Source organism: Cupressus sempervirens, chromosome 10, assembly GCF_028749045.1.
Source record: "Cupressus sempervirens isolate cs-2001-9-10 chromosome 10, ASM2874904v1, whole genome shotgun sequence".
Classification (NCBI taxonomy): Eukaryota; Viridiplantae; Streptophyta; class Pinopsida; order Cupressales; family Cupressaceae; genus Cupressus; species Cupressus sempervirens.
This window is the reverse complement of record NC_143127.1, coordinates 539,021,334-539,039,935: the sequence shown is the minus strand read 5'-3', so window position 1 is coordinate 539,039,935 and position 18,602 is coordinate 539,021,334. Positions and strand designations below refer to the sequence as shown.

Below are 18,602 nucleotides of genomic sequence, written 5' to 3'. Positions count from 1 at the left end.
TTCCGTTTCTGAAATGGGTGAATTTAGGGTGGAAACATGTTTCCAAGTAACATTGAGAGAAAATGTTGTGCTTCCTTATGCTGATGATTTGGTTCTATATTATTACTTTGATGAGTGCAATTGAAGACAGTATATGTTCTTGCTTGTTTTTGTGAGCTATGATGGATAGGAATTAATCTCGTAAACTAAGATTATGGTAAATTTGACCTCTCCAACTTCTAGTAGTAATAGGCTTCATGAAAAAATACACCTACTTAGAGGTTTGATCAATTTTAAGGCCTATTTCTTAGTTACAATTTGTCTACTGTACACTGCTTTGTTTTTTTGAGAGCTAGTACATTGAGATACATTTCTAGGACATCTCTTCAAATGTATATCTCTGGTTTAATCATCAAACCTAGTATGGTTGAGGGGTTTTTAGGTTTGAGGTCCTACTCAAGGGCTGTTTCACTAGGTACATGTTTAAGAGTGAATGTCATCTAGCTTGAGTGTATTATCCATTGTAAAATGGATGATCCCTTCAAGAATTATCAAAGTTAATTTCATGGCTGATTTTTATGCCTTTAGAGCTTAGCTACAAAATATGAACTTTTTGAACCAAATCTGGCTGGATCCAAATTGTTTTGGACAAGCTGGATTTGTTCGATTCAGTCAGGAATTTTCAATTCTTATAGACATTTTACAAACCTTTTCTTTTTTCAAAATTCTGGCATGAATTGAAAATTTCAATCCTAGTTTCCATGCTTAAGGTGCTCTTGTGCTTATCTTCTCTCTTTGTAGACTTAAGGCCTTTGGTTATTCAACTTAAGGTAGAGAGTGATCAGAATTCAGCTCTTTTTACATTACAAAGTCTTGCTTCCTTAGTTCTCTTTGGACATTGACATTGTGGTAATTTGAGACAGGTTTGTTTCTATAATTTATTGACATCTTGATAGACTGGGTCTCTTCTTTTAGATGCTCCTTGGAAGTTCCCTCTCACATTTGTCTCACTCTCTCACATTTTTCTCACGAAGGAGAGTTCAAGAGAGCTTTCATCTATAGCATAACATCGACAAAAATATGACTAAATAGAATTTTCTTTTGATGTGGGTCTATCCTTTTCATAAGCATTGCTTAATTTGATCAAATCATGCCATATACACAAGGTGAGCATTTACAACCAATCTATGAAGTTAGCTTTAATGTCAATTTCATTTCAACTTTTCAAAGGGAGGTTGTGAATATGCAAGACATTCGGTCTGAACACCTTTTTGAATATATGAGGTAATGACTTTGTCATATAATTAGAACTGTATAGTTTTCTGGTTTCTCTCCTTAGCTCTTTAAATTTTATAGTCCCATTGCAAATAATCATTGAAATGAAAAACCAGTGCCAGCCTTCTCTAATTAATAAATGTCGCTTCTATTAAATGGATGATGGAAGCTATAAAAGATAGAAGAAATACATTCCAACTTCAAGGCTGGACTGTTGTTGAGCTATAAATTGACCATGTATCAATTTCTACACAGTGGTTTGTTAATATAAGATGGATTTCTTGAAAAATCTAAATTATACAGAGTACATTTTAGAGTTAATTTCAATGCTATTAGCATATTATGGCATATTCCTTACTTTGACAGAGTTGCTGCAAGATTTTGTAAAACCTGGTAGTCTAAAGTTAATAAAAGAAACTTTTCCATAAAAAAATATTTAATTCAATGGCGTAAGCCTATGCCTGAGGCTGATTTCTTAATTTTTCAAATATTGTTTCATGGTTATCTTATTTGAAAATCTGCTAAACTTGATTTATTTAATCCTTTTCATTAAGAGATAATCCTTTATGAACACATGCAGGTTCAGGAAAGTTCAACGTTCCCAAGTTGATTGACTATGGGAATGTATGGTCTGCATCTAGAGTACAAAGTGGCCAAAATGCAATGTTCAGATTGTTAAATAAGTCAATATCTGAGAATCATTTTCAAGGGAAGGTTAGCAAGCTTTTGGTTCTTTGTGTGGATTTAGTTCTTTTTATTTGTTGCAAAGACTAGGTTAGAGTTAAAAGAGTAAAGCTAAATATTTCTATTATATCATCTTCATATATTTTCAAGGTATACTGCTTGAGTTAGCCTGATGGTAAAGGCATGTAAAGTCCATAGTGGAAGTCACAAGTTTGAATCTAGAAGGGTATTAGTGTTGTACGCCTCATGATAAGCATATTTGGTAAATGGAAAAACAACTTTCTTGTGGAATGTCTACAGTTCACTATGGGGTTTCTCATGCACCAAATTGGTACAGGCTTGGTGGTGATCTAAACAACTGACATTGCAAACCACCTCTGTTTTTCTTTTTCTTTGTGGTTGTGCTTGTAGCTTTAAGCTCACAAGTTCTTGTTTCTTTTTGGTAGTGCAGCTTCTGTTGGACTCCGTCTTCCTACTGTTACTCATGTCCTTTTGAATTTCATTGACCAAATTTAACATTTTGTTTAAGCCTTAAGGTAACTTTTTTATTCTTTTTTCTTTATTAATTCATAGACACAAATAAATATATGGAGTTCAGTTCCAAATAGCAATTACAACACGTGTATTACATTAATCTCAGAAATAATAAAATAGTCAACTATATATACAACCTCAAAAACTGTATTGCAAATTTTACTTAGCTCATAATAGTACATAATAGCAATTTTAAGCAGTGTTACATAGATGCGGGGGTGTAGCGGTGTAGGGGGATGTCGGGACGAGTTTTGGGTGCAGGAAAAAAAATGGCCTCAATTTGGGGACGATGAGGGTGCAGCGGTGAGGTGCGGAGGGGGGGGGGGGGGGGTTGCATAGTATATATATATGACTGAAAATGCTAATTATGAAATGATACTTCAATATAACATACCAAATATAGTTGAAAATAGAAAATTAAAATGTGATTCACGACCCATAAGTTCAAATTTGAAACTTGAAACTTCATAACCATTACCAATGACTATTGAACTTAGTAAAATATAAATGAAAAATATAAACCACACAGTATTATGTAAGTCAACCATTGACTATCAATTTATCAAATGACAAAGATAAAAGATTCAAAATTCATTGTTCAAATATAAATATCATATATCATAAAGATGCTAGTGATGACAATGAGCCGAGTAGCATGAAATTGTGAAATTAAATAATGTATCATAGCCATATCAAAGTGAGTACAATCAACAAAATGAGAAAATGTCAATGATGAGAATGAAATCATCCGAAGTGCTCTCTACTCATCCCCTATACCGAAGTCCTCATTGCTAGAACTACTAGACTCCTTGTGGGTAAGATCCCGATCCTCCAAAGGAACACCAACTAGGCCTACATTGGCTTCTGCTTCATTGTCATCCTCATCAATCTATGTTGAATCCTCTGGTTCGACATCCCATGGTGTTGTTGGGCTCTCCTTGTACTCGTGTGTCTTGCGATCTTTGAGCTGCAAGTAACCATGTACAACAACAAACATCTCCACTCTCTTAGAGGTAAGTTTGTTTCGTTTAACAGAGTGGATGAAGCTATAGGTAGACCAGTTCCTCTCTACAACTGAGGAGCTAGAAACCTGAGATAACAAAGTTGAAAGTTACAACTTACAAACAAAGGTTCATACAATTTGTAACAAAGGATAAATGATAAATCATTGAATCAATGAATCATAAATAAGTAAAGTAAAACTCTAAAAGTTAAGATTATAAAGGGGTGGAACTACAAACCTGAGAAAGCAGTCGGATGGCTAGTGAGGTGATCTTTGACTCCTATGACCCATGACATTTCCACCACAAAATGGGATTATTTTGTGCCATAGTTTTGAGATCCACCTTTGCAATATTTGAGTATCCTTCAAGTAACAAGTTACTAGTTTACAACATAATATTAAAATAACTTATAAATAACAATTCAAAGAACTTATAATTATAGTAATATAAATAGTTTAGAGCACTGAATCAAGATTTAAGGATTACTTGAAAGACTAGCAAATTCAGACCACTCGTTGCGAATCTCACTAGCAGTCTTAGTATCATACATCTTGGCAATGCACCGAAAGAACCCATTCTTCACCTCATCATCTTGAAGTGGTGTGACTCTACCACGCCTAGGTATGTACCACTTTGGGTTCAATGCATAGGCAGCCATGTGCAAAGGAGTGTTCAGCTTCTCCCACCTGTGGTGAATGATAGGCTCAATGTGCTTCATATAGAATGCTAAAGTGGGGTCTCTCACACGTACAACCCTCATCTACCCAAGTATGGCATCAATGCACTCATAAACCTCTCCAAGGCTAGGTGAATCTGCATCTCCATATCTAATCACTTAAAACACTAGAGTAATGATGGATACTATGTATTTTGCATCACTCCAAAATTGATCACTCTTCTCTATCTCCTTTACCCTCTTCCCCTGCTCTGTTTTGGACTCAGGTCATCGATTCCATTCTTGTGTCATAACCATGAGTTGCAATGGCTCTTGCAACTCAATCATTCTCTCCAAGAGAATATAATATGATGCTTATTTGGTCTCAACTGGTTTCAGGAATTGCTTCTTTGCGAAGCTCTTGAAAAGTGCATGTGATGTATGGTGATTGCAGATAAACATTTGCAGCTCTCTCCCATCATTAACCACCTATCTAATCCTGTCAATTTTCCCCATGTCTTTGAGTGCATTGTTCATGGCATGCACACAACATGGAGTCCACCAAATATGCCTATAGGCTGCCTCAACAAGCCTCCCTATAGCTTTGCATGTAATGTCCCCGATTTAGCAGGTTCCTGGAGTCTGGATTTGTCAACTCATCAATGCAACCCTCGTGAGTTGATGTTTGGTTTTGGGGGCCTTTGATACGGATTTGCTATTTTTGGACTTACTATTTTTAGTAAGTCACTTTTGGCTAGTTTCTATTTTGGTCAAGGCGGTTTTGACTTTGTTGGTCACTTATTATTTTTCTGGGCGAATTGATTTGGTGAAGTCATATTTATTGCAATTATATTGAGACTTAATGATTATTTAATGCTTTGGTGATTAATTATGGTGCTTTATATTTTAAAGTAATTGGACTTTATATTATAAAGCAATGTTTAAGTAAGAAGTGTCAAGGTGAAGCCAGATTGCACAAAGTCTTATAAATATGGCTTCATTTTAAAGAGAAAGGCATCTTGAATATTATACATTTTATTTCTCTTTCATTGCTTGAGCGTTTCTGAAGAATTTCTGAGATTCATCACTGGTAATTGTGCTAAAGTAAACAATTATCACAACTCTCCAACTGAAATCACTGTGGCTACAGAGATTAATACTTTGAAGGAAGTTGATTGTATTGGCTGCATTCTGGCAATCGATTTTAATATCCATTCTGAGCAAATTGGTGACTGTCGTTAATACTGGGAATTGGCGTTTGAGATTGAATCAGCTAGTCGTCAAGTTGAGCTTTGATCTGCTGCTAGATTTGTGAGGTGACAGGGAGGAATAACGCAATTAGGCAAATTTGCATTGTCACACATTCTAGCCTATAGCTTGCGTTTGCCATTAGCTGGGTGTCATTAATTGATGGGCTGCGATCTGCATTGGAGACCTTCCGAAATAATTCTAGGCTGTTCAACAATGTTTTTTGCATTGCAAGGGGGATATTAGGGAGATGGTGTGTTAAGAGTTTGATTCAGATATAGATTCCGGCCTTTCCTTTCATATGGCCATTGCGTGAGGGGTGCTATGAAGAAAACTAGGTTCACTATTATTGTTGATCATTGAAAAATTGTTTCTTGATAAGTTTTGGATTCTGTTTTCCTTATTTCAATTAAATTGTGTGAAATTTGAAACTGAATTGTTAGATTCAGTATTTGTCCTGTAGTGCTGATAATTATTGAAAATTGAATAAATCAAAGATACATAGTAATTTTGTTTATCGATATTGGCAATTCTATTGGAAACATACTTAGAGTTTTTACATTGCACACATGTGCTGCATCTGTCACAACTTGGACCACATTTTGTGGCCCAACCTCCTCAATGACTTCCCTAAGCACGTGAAATTGAAAATAAACATCTTTACGATGCCCTGAACAATCAATTGCCTTCAAAAAGAATGGACACTTGGTGCATGTGACCATAATGTTGATGAGTGGACGATGACTAATGTCCGTCCACCCATCCATGATAATGCTACAGCTTGAATCCATCCAACATGCCTTCATCTGTTCCATCAAGATCCTAACCTTGTCATAGGCTCTATCCAACACTGTGGTCTTCAACTTGTGGTCACCTGGTGGCACATATGATGGCTCTCCCTCTTTCACTACCATGGACATCATCCTCACAAAATAGGGAGATTGAGCTACATGCATAGAGATACCATTGGAAAAGAAGAAATCACCAACAACATCATCTAACCGCTCCCTTGCGTGCATGTTAAATAAATGAGCAATGGGGTTACTACCACTACGACTTGTTGCTTTCCATTTCCCCCTATTGCTATCTCTTGTTGAACTGTGTGTAGTTGAGGAAAAGGATGGTGTAGGTGACATTGTCCCTGCTCTTTGATGCTTGATATGAGTAGATGTATTTCGCTGCCCTTGTAGCTACTGTATACTCTGTACCTGTTGCCTAGCAGCCAAAGATCTAGGCACTAGGACTTCAATATCATCAGAAATGCCCCATAGTTTGTTCATTTCAATTCTGTATTTCACATTTTCCGGATTTGTCAAGAATATGCATGGGTTCACACCATAACTAGTCCAAAAATGGTGTGCATTAACTCTCATAATGCTCCCAAACCATCCTGCGTCACATATATTACACTTCCATTTATGTGTGCCACCACCTGTAGGTGTAGAGCATGTAATTTTCATAACAAATTGTTTAAGAGGGGACTTTGGACCATAAGGACCCCTAGCAAAGTGCACCAAAATCTGTGAAGGGCAATCAATAGAAGGCACCCTTGGTGCAACATAAGGAGGCTCTTCCTCAGATTGGGCATCTATATTACCCCCATGATCACTTCCCTGAGGCTCAAGCTCATAATCAGATGCACTTATTAATTTCCATGTTTCAGCCTACTTATTAATTTCCATGATCACTTCCCTCAGGCTCTATATTAATTAACATGTCTTCTGCACTTTGATTGGATCTAGATGTCATTTATAAAATTGCATTTCACAAAATAAAAATAAAAAATGATTATGAAGTGTGATACATTTCAATTTTCGGCCCAAGTAATTAAGAATTATTTAAAATATTATAACATTAACAAACTAGTTTCAGCCTACTTATAACTTTACTATTTCGAAATAAAAAAAAAGCTAAATACGTTTCAGCCTATTTTAATAATTTTTTTTTAATATACATATTAAATTCTAAAAATGATAATCATAGAATCTAAGAATTATCAACTATCTACTATCAACAAGATTCACGAATGAAACATTAAAAAATTCAATGATAGAAGCAAATTATATAATATAAATTGATTTCTAAAACAAAAAGATGTTGTAAAATAAAAAAAACCTACCTTGAACTTGGTGAGACACTTGCAAGTCAAATCTTCTTGCTCCTCTTGCTCCTCTTGATCTTGCAATCCCTTGCAAAATCACCCACTAATCTCTCACAAACTCCTCCAACCTCTTTTGCTCACTTTGCTCCTTGCTGCTCCGAAACAATGAAATGAAAATGTGAAATAAAAATGAGGTGTATTAGCCTTATTAAGCCTTGAAATAGATGACATGGGTCTCACATGCCAAATCCTGAGCTGTGTTGATTGTGGTGATATGATTGCACCTCCATGAGCTATCTGGCCAACTCCATTAGAATGATTCTATTAGTAGGATATCTTGGTAAGGTGTATGGTTCTCCTTGAAAATAACCAACTCTCAAATAGGTGAAAGTTGGAAATTGCAAGAAAATGCATCCAAATTGATTTACCTTTTGCTAGGCTTCATCTGATACTCTTTTGACTACTAACTCTTTGTTAAACCAAATAATATATCTCGAACCCTTCTATAATGATTTTATCTCTGTGTTAGTTTAATTTGGTCATAGTAGTTCCAGATAGGAACTAGAGATTGGTCTGCTTTGGTGAAAAGTCCTAAGAATATTCCCATGGCCGCAACAATGTAGACTAAGTATGAATTCATGTAGAATTGTGTTGATGTTCCCACACAAATCAACTATTTCTCATAAAGCTATGCTTATAAGCTCTCCCCAGTAGATGGTTCCCTTGTTCTCAAAAACTTGGAGGATGAACTTATACATTTAGGGTTCAAAGTTACCAAATTTTTTGAAGCCATAAATTCTGTTAAGGAAAGTTACCAAATCATTAGCTTTTGGAAAGAAGTCAGATCTATGTATAATTTTAGACCATCTAGTGAAATTGGATCTCTTATTCTCCAACCAACTTTCATTGGTATGCCTCTGATAATCCAGTTTTCTCTAATTCTACATGTAGAGACATTTCTTTAGACAAATCCATGCATTCTAAAGTCTGAGGGAGTTTGAAGATTTTCTCAATAACATCCGGATCCAGGCTGATAACGAACTTACCATCTGTATCCTTAATTTTGTTTTGATTAATGGCTGAAATGTCGAGCACATCCCAAGACGAACTGAGGTTCTAGGGAAGCCATAGGAAAAGTGAATACTAGGTGAATATTACTCCTTTTGATACGCCGCATCTCCTTGTTGGTAGGAGTCTCGAGCCTCTGTAAGAAATTGTCCATGTCCACATGCCCAATCTCTGTATCTGATATTTGATCTAGAGGAGATGAAATGAGCGATGTAGTTGTGTGAGCCAACTCCTTGTCATACTGATATTTCATTCTCCCTTTGAATTTTGATGGTGTGGACAGAGGTGCGTACGAGGTCTTGATACACACACACACATATTCTTGTTCATAGGTATATGTGTATGTTTATATATACACACATATATGCATAGATATAGACATATATGTGTGTGTGAGTGTGTTTGTTTGTGTTCATAATATATATATTTATATATTTTATGTGTATGTATGTATCATATATAATATACACATATATACATACATATATTATATATATGTACATATTGGTATGCATATATATATATATATAAATATCTATAAAAACAATGTACAAGTATAAATATATAAATATAAATATATGTGTATATGTATATATATAATATATAATATATATTTTGTTTAGTTTTGCATCTCTCTCTTTCAGCTTTCAGCTTTTATCGTTGGGCCATTCTTTCATTATTTCTCTTCTTTAGCTTGTACTCCCCTTCATCTTCTCACATAGCCTTCGTTTTTATTTAGGAGTTGGCTTTTATATATGTACATTTATTAACACACACACACATGTGTGTGTGTGTGTGTAAATATACATATATATAATTATATATAAATATCTAAATATTAATATAAGTATATATAGATATTGATAGATATATAAGTATAATACAAATATATATTTATCTATCTATCTATATAATTTAGTTTTACTAACATCTATATATAAATATAGACGTCCCTTTGGCTTTTGGAGTTCTTTCTTCTTGTCTTGGTTTAGGTTTTATAATATGTAGTTCTCCATCTTCTTTTTGGGTTTGTTGCTTTGGTGGTTTGTTTATATTGTTTTACTTATAGTTTAGGCTTTTATTTAAATTATTAAATTTATAAACTGTTACTCTCGACCCCACCCCCGCCTCCACCCCTTCTATGTTTCATCATTCATATTCTCTATCTTTCTTCATCCTAATGATGGATCACAGAGTGTGATCCGAAACGTTGATGCAAAAACAGTAACACAATTGAATTCAGAAACATTCTAAGAATTCTGTGGATTGTGGAAATCTGCTCTCTACTATATCTTGTGCTACAACATGGAAATTCCAAAGAGTAAATAAATCGTCAGAAGGGATTGGATCCATGAAGAACAAGGTGTTTGGATCTATGAAGAACAAGGTGTTTAAAGTATTGATCAAATACTCTTGGAACACATGTGATGGCTGGAAATAAACTGGAAAGCAAAAGTATTTGGATGGAAATGGCCAAAATTGGACTTAGAAGGATGGATTGCAAATGGGAAAATATGGGCTTTTGGTTGTATGGCCAAGAATGCAAATTGGATGCATATATATGTGGGCATAATGACAACTTTGGTATTTAAAAGTGTGACCTTTTACCAAAATTGGGTTCTCTTGACGTAATTACATGTGGTAAAAATGAATCATCTTTACTTGTGATAAACATTTAATCAGGTTTGGAGGGAGTAATTGCATGTGTTGGAGAATGGAATTTGGAAAATGGATGAAGTATGGATTGGCATGGAAGGTGAAAGCATGTAGATGCACTTACATTCCTAGGTGGGCATTCCCAACTTTCTTCCAAGAAGAAATCAAAACAAGCAACAAACAAACAAGAAAAACTAAGAACAAAACAAAAAGATACCTCTTGCTATTGACTCAAACATGACAAACTTCAAGATATCCCTCTACATGCAATTTCGTTTTTGGAGTATGGAAGAGTTTTTACATTTTCAAATGAGAAGATTTCACACTTATTTAAAGACAATGCAAAAATCATGGGTTGCATTTGAACAAATGGACAAAACAAGCCAAAGAATGCGATACTATAGCAAAACAAGTAAGAAATACAAACAAAATTGAATCTTCTACTTACTTGGAGCTCAATGAGCCACAAATGGAGGAAAGAGAAGTTTGGATGAACAAATCTTCTCCAAAATTGGGCTCTCCAAGTGCAAACGCATGCAATAAATAATAGCCTATGACAAATTCAAAGTTGCAAATTGTGATCTCCAAGGTCAAATGCATGGGCATTTTTGCTTGTAAATTCCAAAATGTGATCTAAAAACTCCTTTACATGCAAAACATTTTGACAAAATATATGTTCTTGGGCATTTTTGTAGAAAAACATGCCTAAAAAATGCATTTACATGAGCTGTTTTTGCATAAAATGGTGAAAAATGTGGACTTCAAATTCAAATGCATGCACTCAAATGCCAAAACCTGACCTTCAAATGCAAACAAGTGGGCAGAAACGAATGTCTTTGGGCATTTTTGGAGAAAAACTTGCCCTTTTGCTGCCTTTACATGTGTCATTTTGGTGTGTACTAAGGAAAACTGCCCTTTGAATGGTGTTTACATGCATCCTAGAAGCAATTCACACTATTGAGATGCATTTGCATGTTTTTGGTCTCAAAGTCCAACATTTTCAACACAAAGGCAAAATCAGACCCTTAGAGTGCAAACACATGTTTGAAATGGGCATGTATTTGAGTTTGAAGTGCAAATCACACTCTTGAGGGGCCATTGCATATAATGTTGAGCATGTAGAAGGCACATTTCATGCAAATCAGACTCTAGGAAGGGCAATGCATGTTTAAAATGACTTAGCAATGGCATGTTTGAAGTTTTTTGGTGCAAAACGCACTCTAGGAGTGCAATTGGATGTGACGTTTTTGGATGTAAAGACTTTTCTCATGCAAATCAGACTCTTGAAGCCTTTTGCATGTTTTAAAACTTGCTTTTTGTATTTGCCTAAGCTAAAGTTGCTCTTCAATTGCAAAATCCCACTCTTGGAGTGCAAAGGTGTATGTTCTTTTTGGCCTTAAAGTGTGAATCTCACTCTCCAAATGCATTTGCATGTGTTGAAAATATTCTTGACTTTACATGCATTTGGGTTTGCAAGAAAAAATTGCACTCTATGGATGCAATTGCATGAAGCATATTTCAAAAAAAGATATGTAAGTGAGTTGCACAACTTAAACTTCCTATTTAGTACGTCTAATTGATTATTGAGTAAAAATCACATTAAATGGGTCGAAATAAAATATTGACACTATATAGTTTACATGTGGTGTAAATACTTATTTAAAAGCAACATTTTACTTAGATGGTTTGAATAAAACATAAAATAAGACTATATAGTGTGCACTATATTCACTTAAGTGGAAAATTAAAAATCAACTCAATATGAAAATATAACTGTTACCAATTTAACATACCTTTTAAATTGTTATGTTTTACGCTAAACTGATTATGTTTTAACTGCTGACTAAATGTGTTTAGCTACTGAGAGTATATAGTGCAGAACGAAAAGAATGCAGCAAACAAAGTACAAGAAGCATAAGAAAGAGAATTGATCACTTTTTCAGGATACAAGTACCAAAAAATAATACTTTTTACTCAAGTATTCAAATTTTTTTTTTTAAAGTGTTCATATTTACTCAGTACTTGAATACAATGCATTCAGATATTACTAGTGCTCTCAGCCCCTAACATAAATATCTGAATTAAACACATTGTACAAACAGAAAAGTACTGAAAAAGATAGAAAGGAAAGGCATCCATTGCCTAAATGGAAGGTTGTTGCATTGAACGCTGAAGGGCTGATCCTGCATCTCCGTCTGAGAGTAAAACCTGCAAAAATGAGTAAAGAAATGGATCAGTTCATACGAACTGAGCAATGGAAAACTTTCCTATCATCTATACTCTGCTGTTTATACAAAATGGTCATCCAGAGAACTATGCTAAAAGGCAAGGCAGCAAGAAAATCTGAAGAAAATAAAACATGTTTTTATTAATGAGTTTGTTCCATGTGCAGAAACAGGTATGAAGACTTGAGGCTATGGAGGGATCATGCGTACATTACATGCATGAAGCCTTTTGGCTGAGATTGTTTGGGCAAAGACAGAAGATATTGGGGAGACCGTCGAGGGGGCATACATAAATTACAAGTATGGGACCTTCCGGTTAAACCAATGTAGTTGATTGAAGACTTTGAGGAGATCATTGAAGGAACACGCATACATTACAGGCGTGGAACCTTCTGGTTGAATCATGTAGCGGCAAAGAAAGAGAGGAGGCCGTCGAGGGGGCATACATAAATTTAGGTATGGGACCTTCCGGTCAAATCATGGAGGATGTGTATAATTTCAAAGTCTGAAGTTAAAGAATTTCAGTTATTTTTTACAAGCATATTTCAGCGTATATCAGGAGGGTACATATGCAATCAGTTACAGAGTCAATCAGAATTACTTATCAGTGCCAAATAAATAAGAGAAACAGGATTATCAACATTAGAAAATCATTAACTCATAGTGTTGAGCAGACTGAGAGATTTATTTTGGCAACGGAAAACAAGCACAACAACATATGAAAGGAGAGCCACTCTCAGATACAGGTACAACAACAAGATCGAAAAAGTAATGATATAATCAGCTATATCAGGGCAGGATCTTCTACAAAACCTTGATAACTTGAAATCTGAGAATACCAAATCAGTGGGAAGAACCTCTGATCCTAGGTCACTGAGGACGTTTAAAGCTACATCTTGTTCCAAAAGAGAGCTGAAGCATGCAAAAGAAAAGATAAATGTTCTTCCAATGCATGAAACAAGCCTAACCACATCTTTATCTCAGGAGAAAAGGGAAAAGAGAGCCATTAAAAACATCTCGCAGAATAAACTAATTAGTATTGCAATGAAAAAGAAGAAATCCAAGCAGAAAACTCTATTTAAATCTTCTGTACCCAAAGATGTTAAAACTCTTGCAGAAAGTATTTCAATCGAAAAGAAGAAAGGTGAGCAGAATATTATGCTTAAATCTTCCAAGCTTGAAGATTTGGGCACTCTTATGGAAGGAATTCCAGTGGGAAAGAAGAAAGCTGACCAGAACATTCTGTTAAAATCTGTCAAGTCCAAACATGTTGACCCTCTTTTGAAAAATATTGCAAAGGAAAAGAAGAAATTGAATGAGAAAGTTTTGCTTAAATCTTCCAACGCCAAATATGTTGACCCTCTTCCAAAAAAGTATTGAAATGAAGAAGACAGAGCAGAAAATTCTGCTTTTATCAAATGTTAAGCCTCTTATAGAAAGTACTGCAATGAAGAAGAAGAAGAAGACAGAGCAGAAAAATATGCTTAAATCTTCTAAAGCTGGAAATGTTGGACTTCTTACAGAAAGACCCAAATGCATTAAGCCGATTATAGAAAGTATTGAAATGAAGAAGAAGACAAAGCAGAAAAAAATGCTTAAATCTTTCAAAGCTGGAGACATTGGACTTCTTACAGGAAGATCTACGTTAACACATTCCAAAAGTGCAATCATGGATTTAGAGATTAAAACAGCTGATTTTGAGCAAATTAAAGCAGCTAATTTTGAGCAGATTAAACCAGCGAAGTTTGAAGATATCAGACGTTACAATATGACAAAGAAATTAGAAAATGATACGGCAAAGCAGTTAGGATATGAAGCAAGATGTGGACCCTTAATTCAGTACTTGAAGAGCATGGGCTTTAAGGAGTCTCAGTTGGTTAGAATTTATGATAGGTGCAAATCTGCCCTACACAAAGAAGTAGAAGCTGTCCAGAGAAGATTAGATTTTTTATTAAGTGTGGGGGTAAAATCTGAAGACTTGGTGAAAATTATTACAAGGCATCCTCAAATATTGGAGTACACTGTTGATAGTAAAATAAAATCACACGTTGATTTTTTGCGAAGCTTGGGTGTTCCTGCTTCCCGATTGGGTAGAATAATTACAGCAGCTCCATCTTTGCTTTCATATAATGTGGAGCGTTCTTTGAAACCAAAAGTAAGATTTTTAACAGCAGAAGCAGCATATGGAGAAAGAATAACCTTAGCAGGAAAACATCTAACAAAGAAAAATCCATAGCCATACAGCATGATGAACTCATACTTACCAAAAACGACTACAACCATGGAGAAATCCGACCTCACGCGAGGTAAAAAACCCCCAACAGTGGAGAATGACACTCAGATCTGCAAGTGAAAGGTCGTCCATGGCCAAATACAACCCGCAGGGAGTAATATTGCCCAATAGATGAGTCCATAAAATGGCATCTTCAAAGAAAAACGTCCAAAACAAGCAGCATATGGAGAAAGAAAACGAGCTTGCAGCCAACTCACAATGGCGTCTATAACCAGCTGGAATCAAAGTAAGAAATAGCATAAGACGTCCAGCAAGGCAATAAAATCGCAGTGGAAACCTTCAAAACAGCTGCGGCTAGGGTTTGTGAAAAACCCTCCATCTTTTTCTTCATGCATAAGACAGAAAAAAAAAAAAAGAAAATGCCCTTTACAAATGTCTTTGAACGTATTTCAAGTTTGCCCTTTTCTATTTTTAATAGAATTTCAAGTCCGGGCTATATTAGGTGTAGCATTTTTAAAACTTCATATAGATTTTGGATAAATCTATTATATGTATTATGCCAAATCAATTAACAAGGCATATAGATACATTAAGAATAGTAAAAGATATATATTATAAAAATTATATATATTAAATAAATTATGACTCAATATTTATCTAATATATATAATACTTATTAATATATTTAATATTCCCTTGTTATTTTTAACTAATGCTGATATGTTTTAAATAAGAAAAAATAATAATAATAATAGTTATTAAAACATATCAATATTAATTAAAAATAATAAAAGAACTTTTGTAAAATTAATAAATTAAAAGGCTATAATTATAAGGCCTTTAATTTTATTAATTAATTAAAGGGAATTAAAAAGAAGTTTTAAATGCCTAAAAACGGGGGAAAGAAGAGGTTCAATTAACTCTTGGAGATGGGATATTTATGGAGGTCAAGTGCATTTCAAGATTCTCATGCGTTAATGGGATTATTTTATGATATTTTTACCATCTTATGGGGTAGTTGACATCAGTTATGCATGCAGTTCAGGTGGAGGGCTTATTTTATGCATATATTGCATAATTTAAAGCAGTTTCACATACTATTTTTATGGTTCTCTTAGTACATCTGAGTTTGAGTTTTTTGTGCATGATTTTGGAGAGTTAAAGGCAGTTTCGAGTTATCCAGCAGTTATACAGGTGGTTGAGTGCAGTTTTCAGAGGCTCTTTCATTGTTTTCATCATTTTTGGGTGATTTTTCCTAGGCATGATTTTGGAATCCGAGTTAGGGCTATTCTTCTATATATTGTACTTCGTCCTCATTACAAAAGACCTTCTTTCGGATTCAGATATTTTGCAGATTGCAGATTTTGAGTTGATTGTAAGGGCACTTGTGACAGAGATTTTTTCAGCATTTGATTATAGAGATACAGCGGTTCCTTATCATAGATTCTTGCGCAATTTTGTGAATTATTTGCTTTAATGTTGTGTTCACCTTCATTATAGTTACATTCCTAGTCGCAGATTTGAATCATGATACATGTGATTGCAGGTCTATGTTTGTGATTATTGTTTCCTTGCAGAAAATTGGTGAAAGCTTAGGTATCCCTTTTAAAGCAAGAGATCCCAATCCTTATATAGAAACACTGTTGTAATTACGTGATTGTCTGATATTGTGAAACAATTGTCTTTTTCACATTTTGTGCTGAAGTAATCAAAATTACATTAATAACCATTGGTGTATCACCTCACTTAGATTAGTTTTAATCATTCATTCATTCATTTCTTACCCTTATCTCGAGTACAATTTAGGATTAGGTGATCACAACTTAGGAACCAGTCTAGCTTCCGGAGATTCTTCTCTCGTTTTAGGACAACCCACCACCCGAGAGAGTTTCAGTTGTTTCACAGGATAGCTTGGTTTTACATCTCGCTAAAGGCGCAAATCCTGATTGACAAAAATAACATAAAGTGCACTATGATAAATCAAAAGTGATAAAGTAACTAACAAACATAATATAAAGTAATTTTAAATATTTTTCAAAAAGTGAAACTCAACATTAAAATATACATTTCATATTTTAAATATGCAATTGTGCTCGGAGAGTTTAATTTTTGGGCACTTAAATGGTCATATCTTTTGACTAATAAGTTTGATTAAGCCCTAAGATATACCAAATTGAAGGGAAACCCGAAAGCAAGAGATTGAACGTAACAAAAACCTGAAAGCAAACTATACAAACACTCGAAAATGCAAATAATGACTTTGAAGGCTTAAAAAATCAAGCATATGCTTAATAAAATGAAAAAAAAGAAAAGGATTTGACAAAAGCCTTCAATAAAAGGATTAAGTATACGAATTGGGAATGACTGTTTGATCAGTGTTGGCCTATCAATTAGTGAATCATCTTAGAGATATGCAAAACTTAGTTGAGAAAGTTTCTTATTGTTACTTCCATTTTGTCATCACAAAATGGAGGATAACAAGTGGCTCCATTTGGGGAAAGTCTTTCGTTTGTTCTTGCAAACAAAGAGTGGCACATAATCCTATTTCTCTAAGTGTCTTTATCCACTCCATTGGGTTGTCGAGTCAAGCGACTAAAAACAAAGCTAAAAACAAAAATCTTATGAACAAAATAAACATAAAAACTATGTACATGGGGTACTTATCTGATAATTATTGGAAGTAATGTTTCAGATGTTGTGTACTGTGTGGTAGTGGCATTAGATTCCATTGTGGTATGCAAGCAAGAAATTGTTTTGGCTTGCAACTTCGTAAATTGTGAAAGGTCCTCGCCAAACAGTGTCAAATTTGCCATGCATTCCTTTTGGTTCACAAAATGGAGAACAACAATTGGCTCTATTTGGGGAATGTCTTTCGTTTGTTCTTGAAAACAAAGAGTGGCACATAATCCAATTTCTCCAAGTGTCTTTATCCACTCCATTGGGTTGTAGAGTCAGGCAACTAAAAACAAAGCTAAATTCAAAAATCTTATGAACAAAATAAACATAAAAACTATGTAAATGGGGTACTTATCTGATAATTATTGGAAGTAATGTTTCAGATGTTGTCCATTGTATGGTAGTGGCATTAGATTCCATTGTGGTATGCAAGCAAGAAATTGTTTTGGCTTGCAACCTGGTAAATTGTGAAAGGTCCTCACCAAAGAGTGTCAAATTTTCCATGCATTCCTTTTGGTTCTCGTCTTTTGTCCCAGAGTAGAACAAGATCCCCAACTTGGAATTCTCTGTACTTGGCTTTCTTATCAAGAACTTTGACTTGCTGTTGATGAGTAGCAAGTCGATCCACCATTTTATTCCTTTGTTCCTCCAGCTGTCGAAACATTATCTGCTAATCCAATGAACTTGAGTAAGTTTCATCCTCTATCAATCAATTTCATCAACTTGAGATTGGGAAGCTCGAAAGTTATAAAAATCTCATCATTGATAGCATACAACAATTGAAAAGTTGACAAGCCAATAGCCCGCTTTGGAGCAATCAGGTCAGCCCACAAAGTATTGAACAATGCCTTGTGCCAAGTTCTTTGATTTGCTTCCACAAGCTTTTTGATGGTAGTCACAATGTTCTTATTGCTTGATTTTGTTTGACCATTACCTTGTGGGTAATAGTCTGATGCATGTGCCAAAGTTATTGAAACATAACTCAGTTAGTTCCTTGGAAGAGAAAACAGTTGCGTGTTCGCAACTACCTTATTTGGAACACCAAAATGTGAAATGATGTTCTGCTTCGGGAAGTCACAAATAATTTCTGACATAAAACCCTTGACAATGATTGCCTCCACCCACATGGTAAGTAATTCAGTGCTGCAAGGATACGAGTGTGGCATTTGCTGGAAGGCAGATTGATTGTATCAATGAAATCAATTCCCTTTTTCTGAAATGGTTCGTTGATCACTACTAGCTTCAATGGTAAAGCAACAATCTT

At 34.8% G+C, this 18,602-nt stretch overlaps 1 protein-coding gene across 1 annotated transcript in view; it reads left to right on the top strand.

Moving 5' to 3' along the window:
* CRR7 (chlororespiratory reduction 7) overlaps positions 1-18,602 on the top strand; it is a 150,265-nt gene that overhangs the window by 68,430 nt on the left and 63,233 nt on the right. The window contains exon 2 of the mRNA XM_089804330.1: positions 1,835-1,968. Within this exon, the coding sequence (XP_089660456.1) occupies positions 1,835-1,968 (134 nt within the window). The remainder of the gene's footprint in view (positions 1-1,834; positions 1,969-18,602) is intronic.